The sequence below is a fragment of the Tarenaya hassleriana genome, unplaced genomic scaffold (genome assembly GCF_000463585.1).
Source record: "Tarenaya hassleriana unplaced genomic scaffold, ASM46358v1 Cleome2, whole genome shotgun sequence".
NCBI lineage: Eukaryota > Viridiplantae > Streptophyta > Magnoliopsida > Brassicales > Cleomaceae > Tarenaya > Tarenaya hassleriana.
Window position 1 is genome coordinate 4,872,964 of NW_010965372.1, and position 13,690 is coordinate 4,886,653.

The following is a 13,690-nucleotide window of genomic DNA, read 5'->3' on the forward strand; positions in this document are numbered from 1 at the left end:
CCTGCTGTCGGAACGGCGATTGTCTATGAAACAATTATAAAACGTTTATTATTGTCGAATAAAAAATTACACAATGTATTTAAATGTGAATGGGATATTGAATAGTATTTGTGTATAATTTTTTGTAGAGTCTAAATAACGGGATAATCGGACATGAAATGTTAATAAAATTGAAATCAGCCCAATTAGGCCCAATTAGGCCCAATGGGCCCAAATAAAGCCCGTATATTTGCAAAATCATCCCTCAGGTTCTCTCTCTCTGCTCGAAACGCTCGTCTCTCTCCTGCTCCCATTCTCTCGTTCTCTGGACTTTGGTGAGTGACGGTGATCAGGATTTGGTCCTAAATCCTGATTGTGTCTGAGGTACAGCTATTTTCCGATCACGCATTTGTGTTTTGGTCCTTTTGGTGTGTCTCGGTTCTTTCTTCTTTAATTTCGCTTCCGCTTTTGTTTGAGCTTCTGCTTGGTTTCAAATCGGAAGTCGGAATTAGGGTTCATCAGGGTTTAAACTCGCTTTATTCACTATTTTCTATGTTCTCTGGGCTGTGTTTATCTTTCTGGTAGGGATAATGCTCAGCGTGGTTTCTCTCCACATGATTTTGTTATAGAAACTCGGTCCATTTGGTATTTTCTCTCCGCAGATTTTGGAACATTTTGGGAAAAATCTGCTTAAAATCCATCGATTCGTTAGTGTTGGAACATTTTGAGGATAGTGGTTTAATCATTTCGGATCGAAACCATAGAATTTGTAGACTGTGCAATCTTCGTCTAGGATATGCAATAACAGTAGCTTTTCCGCATCTAATTTTTGCGTGTGCTTATGTATTTTCTGGACAAGGACGAGATTTCTCAAGTGTGTTCTCTGAAAGAAGAATATGGGAAGGATAATGGAGTGGGCAGCAAGAGCTGACCACTTGAGAGGAATACCTCGAAAAGTGGTGATCATGGCCGTGGGAGCATTTGCCAAGACAGTTGCAAACCTTTGCAACACGTCTTCTGTTCACAATGCAGATGCTGTTCTCGGACTTGTTCGGTCCCGACCAGCCGGGGTACCCCTCATCACTGTTAGTAATCACATGTCGACGTTAGTTAACCTAAATGTGATCCTCGCTTTTTTTCATCTCTCTCTCTCTTTCTCGTTGTCTTTGTTTACATTAAATCATTTCTTACATGTTTTTTTCTGATAGTTTGGATGATCCCGTTATGTGGGGGGCATTCAAGGGCTCACCTTTCTTTGATCCGGATTTTGCCCGGTGGGTACTTGCTGCAGAGGACATATGTTTCAAGAATCCTGTCTACTCCTACATTTTCCGCATTGGTGTGTTTTCTTTGGGTTGAAATTTCATATATATATTTTGCTTATTCCGTTTGGTGAAGGACTGGAAAATCGGTGTCTGGAGCTGTAGGCCTGAGCTATATATGTACTAACGAAGAAAAACTGTCATGGTTATCGTTGAGGTCCAAATGATAAGAATTCTGAGCATCTTCATTTTGAATCAAATATCATCATCTCGTGATGAATGTTCAGGAAAATGCATACCTATAACAAGAGGAGGTGGAATCTTCCAAGAACACATGAATGAAGCTCTCGAGCGGTTAAAAGATGGAGCTTGGGTAGGTTATCTTCCAATTTTTTTTTTTTATATAGCGACATTTTTGCTCTTTGTTACAATTTGTAACTCTAACGTTCGGGTTTAAACCTGACGACGAATAGCTGCATACATTCCCAGAGGGGAAAGTGTTCCAAGAAGATTTTCCAATAAGGAGACTGAAATGGGGAACTGCGAGTCTCATTGCTCGTTGCCCTGTTACCCCCATAGTCTTGCCCATAATACATCGCGGTTTTGAAGAGGTAACTCTCCTTACCCTTCCAAATATGTCCCGATAGTCGAAACTTTTCTTTTTTCGTCGTTCTTGTAGAGCATGTAGACCCGGGTATTATATACAACAGATTATGTTAAGTTCTTGTAGTATGTCCATGAATGTCCAAGAAGAATTGTGAGATTGGATATTGTTCAACATTTGGGAAAGAGAATCCGGAGAAGAATGGTAAATTAGGGCCGCAAATTCACTTTTCAGACAATATTAGTCTATGCAGATTCTGCATTTGTGTGACATTGGATCTTTGTTCCAACCTGAGACACCTTCTCTTCAACGTCCTAAGGTCCTTGTGACACACCCTGCAGGTGATGCCGGAAAACTACTTCCGAGGAAAGAGACCGCCAGTGCCGCTCTGCGGCAAGAACATTTGCATCGTGATCGGTCAGCCGATCGAATTTGATCTCCCCGAGATGGTCGACTCCGCCGTTTCAGCCTCCCGCCTCCTCGACATTTCGTCCTTGCCCACCCCTGAGACTAAATGGCCTCTCGTCACTGTCGGCGGCAGCAGAACGTCTCGGGAACTAGACGAAGCTTCTCAGAGATGCCTCTACGCAGCTATCTCCGAGAAGATTCAGACCGCCATGGAAAAGCTGAGACTCTTCGCCAAACGTTGTTCTTCTTCTTAGGTTTTAGTTCTTCGGCCTGTCCGTACGTCCGAGGAGTTCTGGCGGGAAAATTAGTTTGGTTGAAGATCATCATTGATGGAAACCGGGATCTTAATGAAGATATCAAACCGGTTAACGAGATCGAAGTTTCCGGTTTGGATACGAAATCAATTACCTTGTTGTTATCGCTTAGCAATTTGTTTTTAGAGTTAGGATTGTTGCATCCATAATATTATTATGGAAGTCAGGTCCTGAACCATCAAAATAATCTTGGACGTAATTAAATTAATAATATCGATTTAATTAAGGAGACTGCTTCTTCAATACAAATTCAAATGGGCCGATGTTATAGCTCCAAATGGGCCCAAAAGCCCATCACATTGCTCGCATAATGGGCCAGCTCAGAATTGACCTAAGAATCTCAGGCTAAGGTAAGATCTGGGCCGTCTAACGTTTCGCGACGTAGGTGTGATCCAACGGCCCAAGATAAATCTCAAAATTCGACAGAAATAAAATAAATTGGAAAAACACGTTTCGTTTTCCCTCTTAACGGGTCTCCCCTCTCTCGGAGTCCATGGCTTGTCTGACACTGAAACCTATTTGAAAATCTCTCTCAAGGTCTTTCGAATTCAGAGGGAAATACTCGTTTTCTGGTCTCTGTTTCTGTTTCCTTAGCGATAATCACAATGGAATTGGACCCAGATGATGTTTTCAGAGACGAGGACGAAGACCTTGAGAACGAGTTCTTCCAGGTTTTGGTTTTGTTTATGTTTGCCTTACGTTTTCCCTTTGTGAGTTTTATTTTGGTGTTTAAGATCGGTGAGTAGCGGAATCGTAGTTCATTGGGTTGTTGAGAGTCTTATGTGCTCATGTCGCAGGAAAAAGAAGCTTCTAAGGAGTTTATAGTCTACTTGATTGATGCTTCTCCCAAAATGTTCAGCTCTACTTGTCCCTCTGTAAGTTAGAAGATCTAAATTTAGAATTTGGGTTTTGTACATTGCTCTTTTTGGTGTAGCTTTTCTTGTTGAATGTTCAGAAATGGTCGGAGAGGTTCCAAACCTTACCAAATTCCTGTTTCTGATCGAATAAAATTGCAATCTTTGTGTTTTGGAAATGGTCCCTGATGAAATCAAACTGTTTGAAAGCAATCCGAAACGGTTTCATGGATTTATCGGAGAAATGGGTGCTTAATTGTAGCTTAACGGCATGGTGTTGCAGCTGCAGATCAATAGAAAGGCTATATGAATCGCTGGTACTCATATACTGTATGGTTTTCTGAGTTATGGTTATCTCTTCATCTTGTTGGTGCTGATAGGAAGATGACAAAGGAGAAAGCCATTTCCACATTGCTGTTAGTTGCATCGCTCAGTCGCTGAAGGCTCTTATTGTCAATCGTTCATATGATGAAGTAGCTATATGCTTCTTTAACACGGTGAGATTTACATGATAAGGCTGTTTTGTTGTTTCTCTTAAGTTTATTTATTTACTGTAGTTCCTCGCTAGAATTTACACAAGAAACGGTGAAATCATGTCATGTGATCAAGCTTGCACTTCTAATGCTTTTCTTTTCATACTATAAAATTTGGCCAAATTCATGAAACTGCCATATGTTGTCATTTGCAGCGTGAAAAGAAGAATCTTCAAGACCTAAATGGTGTATATGTCTTTAATGTAGCTGAACGAGAGTTTATTGATCGGCCAACTGCGAGACTCATAAAAGAATTTGACCTTATAGAAGGTAACTGCTTGAGATAATCTCAAATTTTCGTGTATTTTTTGGAATTTTTATCATGTTTAATACCTTTGTCTTCTTTGTATTTTAGATTCAAAGAAAATACTTTTGCAGGTATAATTCTGGAGAAGAAACTAAACATTAGCAATTTAGCATGTGAGAATTAGTAAAATATCTTTAGAAAATCAATATGTGCATATGTACATATATGCATGCATATGTATGACTCATAAGAAGGGAGCAGAGGATAACAACCTCCATATCATATATTTCGTTTGCAGAATCATTTATGAAAAATATTGGGAGTCAATGTGGTATTGTGGCAGAGCCTCGAGAGAATGCCCTCTATAATGCTCTTTGGGTTGCACAAGGCCTTCTACGAAAAGGGTAATACAATTCTGTTTAATTTCTGATAGGTGTCAAGTTTCTAATAGATGCTTCTAGTTCTATCTACTTCTACGAACTTAACTTATTACTGTGGTTTTAATATTTGTGACAACAAACATCTTAGATCTGTAAAGACGGCTGACAAACGCATCTTTCTATTCACAAATGAAGACGATCCTTTTGGGAGTATGAGACCTTTTGTAAAAGCCGATATGACACGAACTACTTCGCAGAGAGCTAAGGTAGTTTTGGGCGTATTTTTACCTGGAAATGGTTTAGAGATACATCTATCCAAAGGGAGCTTTTCTGTTGTCTTATTTGAGAAGGAAATTTCAGAAACATGTTTTCTTATTTTTTGTGTTTTTCAAGGATGCACAAGATCTTGGCATCACAATTGAGCTTCTTCCCTTGAGTTGCTCAGATAAACCGTTTGACATTACTATCTTCTACAAGGTTCATCTGTTAACCTCCTAACTTATTAATTGACCACATTGGCTAGAGGCTCTACTTACATTTATTTTAAGTTGATATTTTCAGGATTTGATTGGATTGGAAGGTAATGAACTTGTGGACTTCATGCCATCAGTTGGGCAGAAGTATGTTCTTTTATTCTTCATTGTTCTTCTTGTCAATTTTTTATGCATGGTCTCTATCAATTGGTTTGCTTATACTTATGAAGTATTACACAAATACTGGAGGACTAGTGATCTCTTGAGAAGTTCTAAGATCTTCTAAGATCAAATCTGTGAATTGTCTGTAGTTTTCTGGTCGGTTCCATGTATATTCACATAATTAGTTCCCCACATCTGTGAATCGTCTGTCTTTTCAGATTGGAGGACATGAAAGATCAGCTGAAGAAGCGAGTACTTGCCAAGCGAATAGCAAAAAGAATTACGTTTGTGATTTGTGATGGTCTATCAATAGAATTGAATGGTTATGCTTTAGTCCGTCCTGCTATTCCTGGTGCAATAACCTGGCTTGATTCTACTACTAATCTTCCTCTGAAGGTAGTTCAAATTCCTTCCATTGCATTGTACCTGGTTTTTTTGGGCTTTACATTTTCTTTTCATTATTAATGGACATAATTTTTGTTTCCTAAAAATTTTGTTTACTGTAATATGTGATCTGATTTATGCTTCTCCAAATTTGCAAAGTATTTCAGATTTAGAATTCAATATATGTTCACAATCATGGTTTGATATTTTTCCTTCATTTTCACAATGGTAGAGTCCAGGTTTTAGCCATTGCTTGTCTAATAAATTATGATATATTTTGGCTGAAACTTATGATTCTGTAAATTAAAAGAAAAAGAAAAGAAAAGAAAAGAGAGTTTTGCTATGTATTCTAGGTTTTAGCTTGAATCTCAAAATGATGTGAAATGGAGATGAATTCCTCGTATTTTGCTGTTGTTAGATGAGCATATTATTTTATCTCCTTGCATTCTTCTCTTACTCTTGCTATATAATGCATTAGGAACCAGGTTCAAATTTGGTCTTTTATGCGCAAATTTTCTCGCAGGTTGAAAGATCATTTATCTGTGTGGACACTGGAGCGATGATGCAAGAACCTCTACAACGCTTTCAACCTTACAAAGAGTAATCGTCTGAATAGTACCTTGTTTATTTCTGGTATCTTGTGAAAATGATGCCTATTTTATTGTCTCCTAACTTCTTTATGTTTGTAATAACATTAGTAATAATCCCCAAATGAGGTCTCACGTATCTGAATATGTGATAGTATTCATGATTTATATGTCACTCTTCTTGAGTGTAGGTTTAACTTTAAGGTCAAACACGAACAGACATTTTAGCATGATACCTGAATTTTCATATTGTGGAGACTTACATTTTGCATATCACTCTTTGTTGTCTGGTAGGAGTTTCTTTTAATTTTCTTTTTGTTTTCATTTTAGTGAGAATATCAGATTTTCGGTGGAGGAGCTATCGAAATTAAAAAGGATTTCAACTGGACACCTACGACTTCTGGGGTTTAAGCCCCTAAGTTACCTTAAAGCTTACTACAACTTGAAGCCTTCAACATTTCTCTATCCAAGTGACAAGGTTGTTTGTTTCTTGTTTGTGAACCACACTACCACTATAATTCTCGTAATCTTATTTTGATATTTCTGTTAGTGGGTTTCGAAATGTACATGAATTGCATGTCTCCCTTGTTCTTGTTATTGGTGTTATAATGGAAGCTCTTACTTGTTCTTGCTGATGAATGCGATGCAGGAAGTTATTGGCAGCACACGCATATTCCTTGCCTTACACAGATCAATGATACAGCAGGGGCGGTAATAAGCACACTATAGACAACTTCATGAAATAGAAGTTCATATAATTTTTTTGTTTTGGACCTGTTGATTCGCACTCCATTATACCCTATGATGTACTTAACCAAGATATTTTTGAGATTGATCACATCAAACTATCTTGCATATGATGTTGAATTTCTTTTATGGCTGACTTCTTGTCATTATCCCTTGCAGTTTTGCTGTTGCATTTTTTGGGAGCACTTCACCTCCTAGATTGGTTGCCCTCATTGCTCAGGTAAGAAAACTCAGTGTCACTACACGTGTTTCTGGGAGCTGTAAGAAGCTCATGACCTGACATTGTGTAATTTAAATTGGCTATTTTATTTATCTTCCTTTCGCCTCTTCGTTCAGATGAGTTATACCGAAATGCTTTTCCTCGCTGGATACGTCTAGAAGTGACGTTGTACCCATTAAAGAAAAAATCATCAATTTCACTCCGAAGTTAGCCACAATAGATTCTGATTTGCCAGTTTTCTTAATAGCCCGACCTTACATTAACGTTCGAATTTCACTTCTGCCTTCAGATTCTTACAGTGATGACTACATTTGCCACTGGTGATTTATGTTCAGGTTCAAAATTGTAGAACTGAATTTGCTTAGTATTAAGGATGAAAAGAAAACAAAAAGATGATGTCCATAGGAGTTATGGACTTGACCACTGTCCTTCAGTTTGCAATTGCGTATTTTTTTTCTTTTGTTGTTAGGTTATAATTTCTGATGTTACGCGAATGCCTTCTAAAACACAACAGGATGAAATTCAGAGCAGTGCTGGTCAGGTGGAGCCACCCGGAATGTACATGATATACCTTCCATATACCGATGATATCAGAGATGTTGAAGAGGCAAGAAAGCTTTCTGAATGAAGTATGTTGTTTCTTCCAACTTTTTCCCGTATATTTAAACTGAGTTTGTGGGTAACTTTGGACAGCATCTTTCAAATCCCGTGGCGGGTGCCCCTCGAGCAACAGATGATCAGATAAAAAAGGCATCTGCTTTAATGAAACGTCTTGAGTTAAAAGATTTTTCAGTCTGCCAGTTTGCTAATCCCGGTATGAGATGTTTCTTCTAACATTTACATCTTTCCCGAGTTTCCATGTTCAAGCAACAACTTTTGATTTTTATTATATCCTCAATCATTTGTAAATGATCTCAAATCTACTCATATGACGAAGTCTCTTATTGCAGCGTTGCAGAGACACTATGCAATCTTACAGGCCATTGCATTGGATGAAAACGAGCTACCCGAAACCACAGATGAAACAATTCCCGACAAGGAAGGCATGACTAGGTTGCGATATTTTCTACTGTTTTTCACTTTCCACTCGTGATTTTACTGTCTACAACTCGGTTTTTCTCCCATTGCGAAACTTTTATTCGTCCATAAGTTGGAAACTCCGTCATAAGTGCAGACCTGCAGTTGCACAAGCGATAGAAGAATTTAAGTACTCCGTCTATGGCGATGTTCTCGATGAAGAAGACCCAAAGGAGAAGTCAAGAAAACGGAAGGCTGATAATGTAGATGCCGGAAACTATTGCTGGGCCGAGCTTGCAGACAAAGGGAAGGTACAAAACCTCATTCTAAATCACGCATTCCACCGACACTTGACAATTTTCATCGTTCTTTCTCGCATTTTCCCGGATAACTGTTGCATGGTCTTACAATAAACGTAAACGAAGATCACAGAAGAAACCATGAAATGCCTGAAATCTTTCTTGCTTAATAACCAACTAATTGCGACCATGTTGTTTTGTGTTCCAGCTGAAGGATTTGACAGTGGCGGAGCTGAAAACCTATTTGACGGCCAACAATCTCTCCACCGGAGGGAAGAAAGACGTGCTGGTCGATAGGATACTCACTCATTTGAGTAAGAAACGTTAGCCGACAGCCAATCTCTGATCTTTAATAGGGAAATGGTATATGTTTCATCAGTTTCTGTCTGAACAAGATGTCTCGGGAAAGCTCTCATTTGGCCTCTCATGAATGGATTTTGGTTTCTCCGTACGGGGACGAACCGATTCGGGTCATGTAAATGAATTTCAACGTGTGGTCCAAACTCCATTTTTGAAAGTGATTCGAGTGGCATGTTTGGTCTAATCATTCCAGTTTCATCAAAATGTTCATTACATCAAGATGTACAAGTCATAGGTATCGAATAGACAAAATAAGACCAAACATCACACTATCTGCTTGCAATGACTAAGAAAAGTTTCAAGCATGTTCTTAGTTGCCTTTCACCCACATACAGAGAAACTTATGTACTTTGTACATGACATTTATGTGTGTATATTATGCATGTATGTATAGGTGTCAGTTTTTTATTATTATAATGTAAACGCTGATTATGGTGACGTGGCAAATGGGGGTCTCTGAAGATTTTCGGACAACCCAGAAAAGAGAGAACTTTGAACTCGAACTCCCAGTTTGAACAGATCGAAGATTCCAACAACTGAACTAAAAAAAATCCACGAGATCCCACGTGGCATCTCTGCTCTGTCCACGTCATACTCTCAGCCAACGTTGCAGTGATGGGACCCACGTGAAACCGACTGGTCCCACGATCACGCCAGGGGCGCACCGTCACGTGAAAGGAAGCCGTGAGTCAGAGGTGGGGGACGGACTCCTGTGGCAGTTCTGTAAATTATGCTGAATCCTGGGGTAAATTTATTATGTTTCACATGGGGGACGTCGGGGGTATATTCGTAATTCAAGCCAAATCTCGGGTAAAAGCCACATCCTCGCACGTGCTACGCTACATGCTTGGACCTCGGGTCATAAGGCAGTGGCAAGGTTCGTAAATATAGGCGGAATCTCGGGCATAATAATGTTGGAATCAGACTATTCGATTTTTTAAAGCTTTTTTTTATATCATATTAGCATTCTCTGATTTTAAAGATGAGAATTCATGATTAGCTATTTAGCTCCTTTCATCTTCTTCGCTAGAGTTCCCGGCGAAATTTTTTCTCCGTCACCGGAAAAAACACTTCCGTTCATCGTCCGGAGACAGCTTCATCCTCCGTCTTCATCTGACATTCACCTTGGATCTTAGTCAACAAGTAGCCGCTGCTGCTGTTTTCGCGATTTCTGTGTTTCCCAGAAAATTTTCGCCGGAAAAGAGAAGAGCACGAGCGATTTCTCGACAGAAGCTCTTTGTTCTCCGTCCAAGACCTGAGAGTTTGCCTCTGATCTTACCCAGTTGAAGATTTAAACTTTTGGTCTTCGGTCTTTTTCCCAGATCTTCGGTTTCGCGTGTGGAATCTCTTTCTGATCTACCGAAAAGAGATAGTTTGGGTAGAGATGACGTCGGGGACGAGAATGCCAACATGGAGGGAGAGAGAGAACAACAAAAGAAGGGAGAGACGAAGGAGAGCGATGGCGGCGAAGATCTTCGCCGGCCTGAGAATGTACGGAAACTATAAACTGCCGAAGCACTGCGACAACAACGAAGTGCTCAAAGCACTCTGCAATGAAGCCGGTTGGATTGTCGAGCCCGACGGCACCACCTACCGCAAGGTTCGTCTCTGATTCCCCTCCCCATTTCTGCAATTCTTTCGAAATGCGAATTCGGATTTGAAATTCCGTATCGTGAATTGTTGGTTCTACTGAGGAATCATAAGTTATTATTAGTCATAGGAATAAAATCAAACTTGGTTCCACTCTGACTCTGTTCCCGTCTTGGGAATCTTCTTAAATTGCGCCGGATTCCCGCCCTGGGCGCACGTTAGCAGGATCTAAGCGCGGCGTTTGTTGCCTGACGGGGGCCGGCGTAGGATAAGCGTCGGCTGTAAACGTCAAAGTTTAATTCTTTTTCGCGTCTGAACGTGTTCATGCGTTTTTCTTTAGATCCGCTTCATCATATCTATCCGGTGCTTGTTTGTGCTTCGTTGCTTTTCTTCGTGACTCGGACTTTGAAGTTCGAACCCATGAAACATCTCTCTCTCTCTCTCTCTCTCTCTCTCTCTCTGCAAAAAGGGACAAAAAGAGAAAGATTCGGTCTCTGACGGCTGACTGATTTGGCCTAGTCTAAGTCCTAGTCGCAGGAGTTAGCACAGATCTCAAGAAAACTGGTAAAAATGTCTTTCATCTGTAAATTTTTGGAGAATGGCATGTAGGGGGCACTGTTCTTTACTTCCTCTCATCCCCAATCAGAGTTTTTTCGTTGAATTCTTTAAGAGAATCTTGGGTTTTTGTGGAATGTTCCAGGGTCTGAAATGTAGTGTTCAGACGCTATATGTGAAGGAAATTCTCTTTGGCAAGTTCTGATATCTGTTCCATATGTATCTGCAGGGATGCAAGCCTGTGGAGCGTACGAACTATGCTAGCCCCTGCTCCTCTTTTCAGCCGAGCCCTTTCACTTCTTACAGTCACAGTCCGGCCTCGGCTTCATCTTCCTTGGCCGCTAACCTCACTACTGCCGATGGCCAGTCGCTAATCCCGTGGCTTAGAAACCTCTCGACATCATCATCATCGTCGTCATCATCAAGATTCCCGTACCTTTACGTCCCCGGAGGCTCCATCAGCGCTCCTGTCACTCCTCCCTTAAGCTCTCCAACAGCTCGGACACCCAGAATGAAACCCGACTTTCAACAGAACAACTCCTTCTTCTTCTACTCGACACCGCCCAGTCCCACCAGACAGCAGCTCGTCCCTGACCCAGAATGGTTTTCTGGGATTCAAATCCCTCAAAGTGTTCCAACTTCCCCGACGTTCAGCCTCGTCTCTGCAAACCCATTTGGCTTCAAAGAAGCTTCTGGTAACAATGGCAGCGGCGGCTCAATGATGTGGACGCCAGGGCAAAGCGGAACTTGCTCCCCTGCTGCTATTCCACCAGGTTCTGACCAAACTGCCGATGTTCCAATGTCTGAAGCTGTTCCTGCAGAGTTTGCATTCGGTGGCAACGAGAACGGATTAGTTAAGGCATGGGAAGGCGAGAGGATACACGAGGAGAGTGGATCGGATGATCTCGAGCTCACTCTCGGAAATTCAACGACGAGGCAGTAACCTTCCCATCATGTACATGTAAACTCGGAGAAAACTGGATCAAAGCTTGAAGCCGAGAACCATTCTCAAAACTCTGCATGATATTCCACAACTGCAAGAGCAGCAGCATTAACAGGAGGAGCAAACCACAAAGGTGAGGAAACGGCCTGATTTCACTTGTTTTCATTCATTTATTTATCGATCTAAGTTCGTTCGCATGATTTAATGTTGGGAGTTACACTGCGAAACACATTGTTTCTTGGCATCATTTATAACATTATTACATCTCTGTTATGATGATGATGGTGATGGTGATGGTGATGGTGATTCATGGTTATTCATATTCCCAAACCGATGATCTTCGGACCCTTTGTCCCAGAAATAACGATCATCTTCTTGTTTCTTCGGGCAACAACCCGTCTCAAGAAGATCCAAGCCGCAACCAGTTCCGTGCAGAACACGGCAAAGCTTGTCCAGACGAACACAGTGAACCTCCATAGCCACAGCATCTTCCTCAGCCGAGGTGATGCCGATTCCATCAACATCGTAGCCGAGTATACCTCGGGTATTCCCCCTCCCGTGCTGGCGGCTCTCTCGTCAAGGCTGATCTTTACGGACGTTGTTGGTTCGAGGCCTTCTTTGAACCCGTCGGCTTTCACGTGTAGGGTTTGTGTCTCGGACTGTAAACCGGCCAGCAGAGGAGCGGTTCTTATGGCGGTTTCCACTAACCGAATCGGTTTGCTCTTGAACCAGAGCATGCATGGATAGCTTGCACTTTCACTCACTTTGCCGTTTGCCGATATGAATTCTATCCTCACCTTCCAAAAAGTAGAACCATAAATGCCCATAAATGAGTCTTTTGCGGAAGAGAGAGTGTGTGTATTATGTATATATATATATAAACCTAATTGAAACATAAACTTTATAGTAGTTATATGTAATTGACTACGTGGCAAATAAAGGGATTAAAAAATGTCGAAACTTTGAAAATTATTTAAACATTCTTTCGAGTGTGTTTATAGAAAAATTTGTACATAGAAATGCGTGTAACTTTACTTCTTCTCTAATATATGTTCTCTTGAATTTCTTATAATAGATTGACATCATATCTAAACCCCATTTGTTAACCTTTGAATAGTACATTTATTATTTATTTCTTTTTTTATCCGTTAAATGCAAATATATAAACATTCTTTCAAGTCTGTAATATATAATATATATTAGAATACTTACTTTTACCTTCTTAATTACAAATTCAAAACTAACAAAATAACTCTGCTTTTTTACATTTTTATAGAAAAAAACTGCAACCTAGGTGATTATTACACAAATAGGTATAAAATTTTAATAGTATAGACATATCATTTGGGGGTAAATTACAATAGATAATATTATTTTTTTCACATATTGTAATTATAATATATATATATATATATATATATATATATTAAATATTAAACACAAAAAATGTATAAATAGAAGCTAATTACCAGTTAGTTACCTGGAAAACACCAAGCTTCCTGTTATACTCAGATTCCGGCACCGTCAACGAAACCTCCACACTCACCTTCTGATTGTACCCCAATCTCCTCGCCGTCGCCGTCGCCGTCTCCGGAGACGACAATGCCACGACGGCCGTAGGGCTTCTCATCGTATAATCAAAGTGAAGACTTTCCTTCACCATCAATGGCTTCTCAACCATGAACTTAACCATCACACCACCAAACACAAACCCTAAAATCAGCATCACCGCAAGCGCCAAACCCACGAGACCTGCCCAGAACAACGCTCTT

General features: G+C 40.3%; 4 protein-coding genes across 8 annotated transcripts in view; 3 read left to right on the forward strand and 1 right to left on the reverse strand.

Moving 5' to 3' along the window:
- The first annotated feature begins 272 nt into the window (after positions 1 to 272).
- On the forward strand, positions 273 to 2,678 carry LOC104812307 (N-acylphosphatidylethanolamine synthase). Of its 4 annotated transcripts, XM_010539408.1 has the most exons (6): positions 273 to 363; positions 839 to 1,084; positions 1,188 to 1,318; positions 1,529 to 1,614; positions 1,715 to 1,852; positions 2,187 to 2,678. In XM_010539408.1, the coding sequence occupies exons 2-6, from the start codon at positions 876 to 878 to the stop codon at positions 2,505 to 2,507; spliced, it is 885 nt and encodes a 294-aa protein (XP_010537710.1). In that variant the 5' UTR covers positions 273 to 363; positions 839 to 875; the 3' UTR covers positions 2,508 to 2,678. The 4 variants fall into 4 exon arrangements, with proteins under 4 accessions (XP_010537710.1, XP_010537712.1, XP_010537713.1 ...); XM_010539410.2 differs by lacking the exon at positions 273 to 363 and having other exon boundaries at positions 907 to 1,064; XM_010539411.2 differs by lacking the exon at positions 273 to 363 and having other exon boundaries at positions 907 to 1,049.
- Positions 2,679 to 3,022: 344 nt separating this feature from the next.
- Positions 3,023 to 9,017, forward strand: LOC104812308 (ATP-dependent DNA helicase 2 subunit KU70). Its single transcript, XM_010539412.2, has 18 exons — positions 3,023 to 3,238; positions 3,365 to 3,442; positions 3,802 to 3,918; positions 4,110 to 4,224; positions 4,500 to 4,605; positions 4,730 to 4,847; positions 4,975 to 5,058; positions 5,143 to 5,201; positions 5,435 to 5,612; positions 6,124 to 6,200; positions 6,518 to 6,665; positions 6,837 to 6,898; positions 7,094 to 7,154; positions 7,669 to 7,761; positions 7,848 to 7,968; positions 8,105 to 8,207; positions 8,329 to 8,482; positions 8,679 to 9,017. Exons 1-18 carry the CDS (start codon positions 3,173 to 3,175, stop codon positions 8,796 to 8,798), a joined length of 1,860 nt encoding a protein of 619 aa, XP_010537714.1. The 5' UTR covers positions 3,023 to 3,172; the 3' UTR covers positions 8,799 to 9,017.
- A 790-nt stretch (positions 9,018 to 9,807) lies between these two features.
- LOC104812311 (BES1/BZR1 homolog protein 4) lies at positions 9,808 to 12,369 on the forward strand. Of its 2 annotated transcripts, XR_771576.1 has the most exons (3): positions 9,808 to 10,430; positions 11,205 to 12,051; positions 12,277 to 12,369. XR_771576.1 is itself a non-coding variant. In XM_010539414.1 (2 exons), the coding sequence occupies exons 1-2, from the start codon at positions 10,215 to 10,217 to the stop codon at positions 11,916 to 11,918; spliced, it is 930 nt and encodes a 309-aa protein (XP_010537716.1). In that variant the 5' UTR covers positions 9,808 to 10,214; the 3' UTR covers positions 11,919 to 12,195. The 2 variants fall into 2 exon arrangements, 1 of the variants encoding a protein (XP_010537716.1); XM_010539414.1 differs by lacking the exon at positions 12,277 to 12,369 and having other exon boundaries at positions 11,205 to 12,195.
- Positions 12,069 to 13,690, reverse strand: part of LOC104812310 (seipin-3-like) — a 2,928-nt gene continuing 1,306 nt past the window's right edge. Inside the window, exons 2-3 of the mRNA XM_010539413.2 lie at positions 13,399 to 13,690; positions 12,069 to 12,715 (exon numbers count right to left, since the gene is read on the reverse strand). Coding sequence (XP_010537715.1) covers positions 12,236 to 12,715; positions 13,399 to 13,690 — 772 coding nt within the window. The 3' untranslated portion in view covers positions 12,069 to 12,235. The remainder of the gene's footprint in view (positions 12,716 to 13,398) is intronic.

Coding starts and splice junctions, on each gene's coding strand:
- LOC104812308 (XM_010539412.2), top strand. CDS start 3,173: ATGGAATTGGACCCAGATGATGTTTTCAGAGACGAGGACGAAGACCTT. Junction 4,848..4,974: donor CTACTTCGCAGAGAGCTAAG/GTAGTTTTGGGC, acceptor GTGTTTTTCAAG/GATGCACAAGATCTTGGCAT. Junction 7,155..7,668: donor TGGTTGCCCTCATTGCTCAG/GTAAGAAAACTC, acceptor AAAACACAACAG/GATGAAATTCAGAGCAGTGC.
- LOC104812307 (XM_010539408.1), top strand. CDS start 876: ATGGGAAGGATAATGGAGTGGGCAGCAAGAGCTGACCACTTGAGAGGA. Junction 1,319..1,528: donor CTCCTACATTTTCCGCATTG/GTGTGTTTTCTT, acceptor ATGAATGTTCAG/GAAAATGCATACCTATAACA. Junction 1,615..1,714: donor GGTTAAAAGATGGAGCTTGG/GTAGGTTATCTT, acceptor GACGACGAATAG/CTGCATACATTCCCAGAGGG.
- LOC104812311 (XM_010539414.1), top strand. CDS start 10,215: ATGACGTCGGGGACGAGAATGCCAACATGGAGGGAGAGAGAGAACAAC. Junction 10,431..11,204: donor ACGGCACCACCTACCGCAAG/GTTCGTCTCTGA, acceptor ATGTATCTGCAG/GGATGCAAGCCTGTGGAGCG.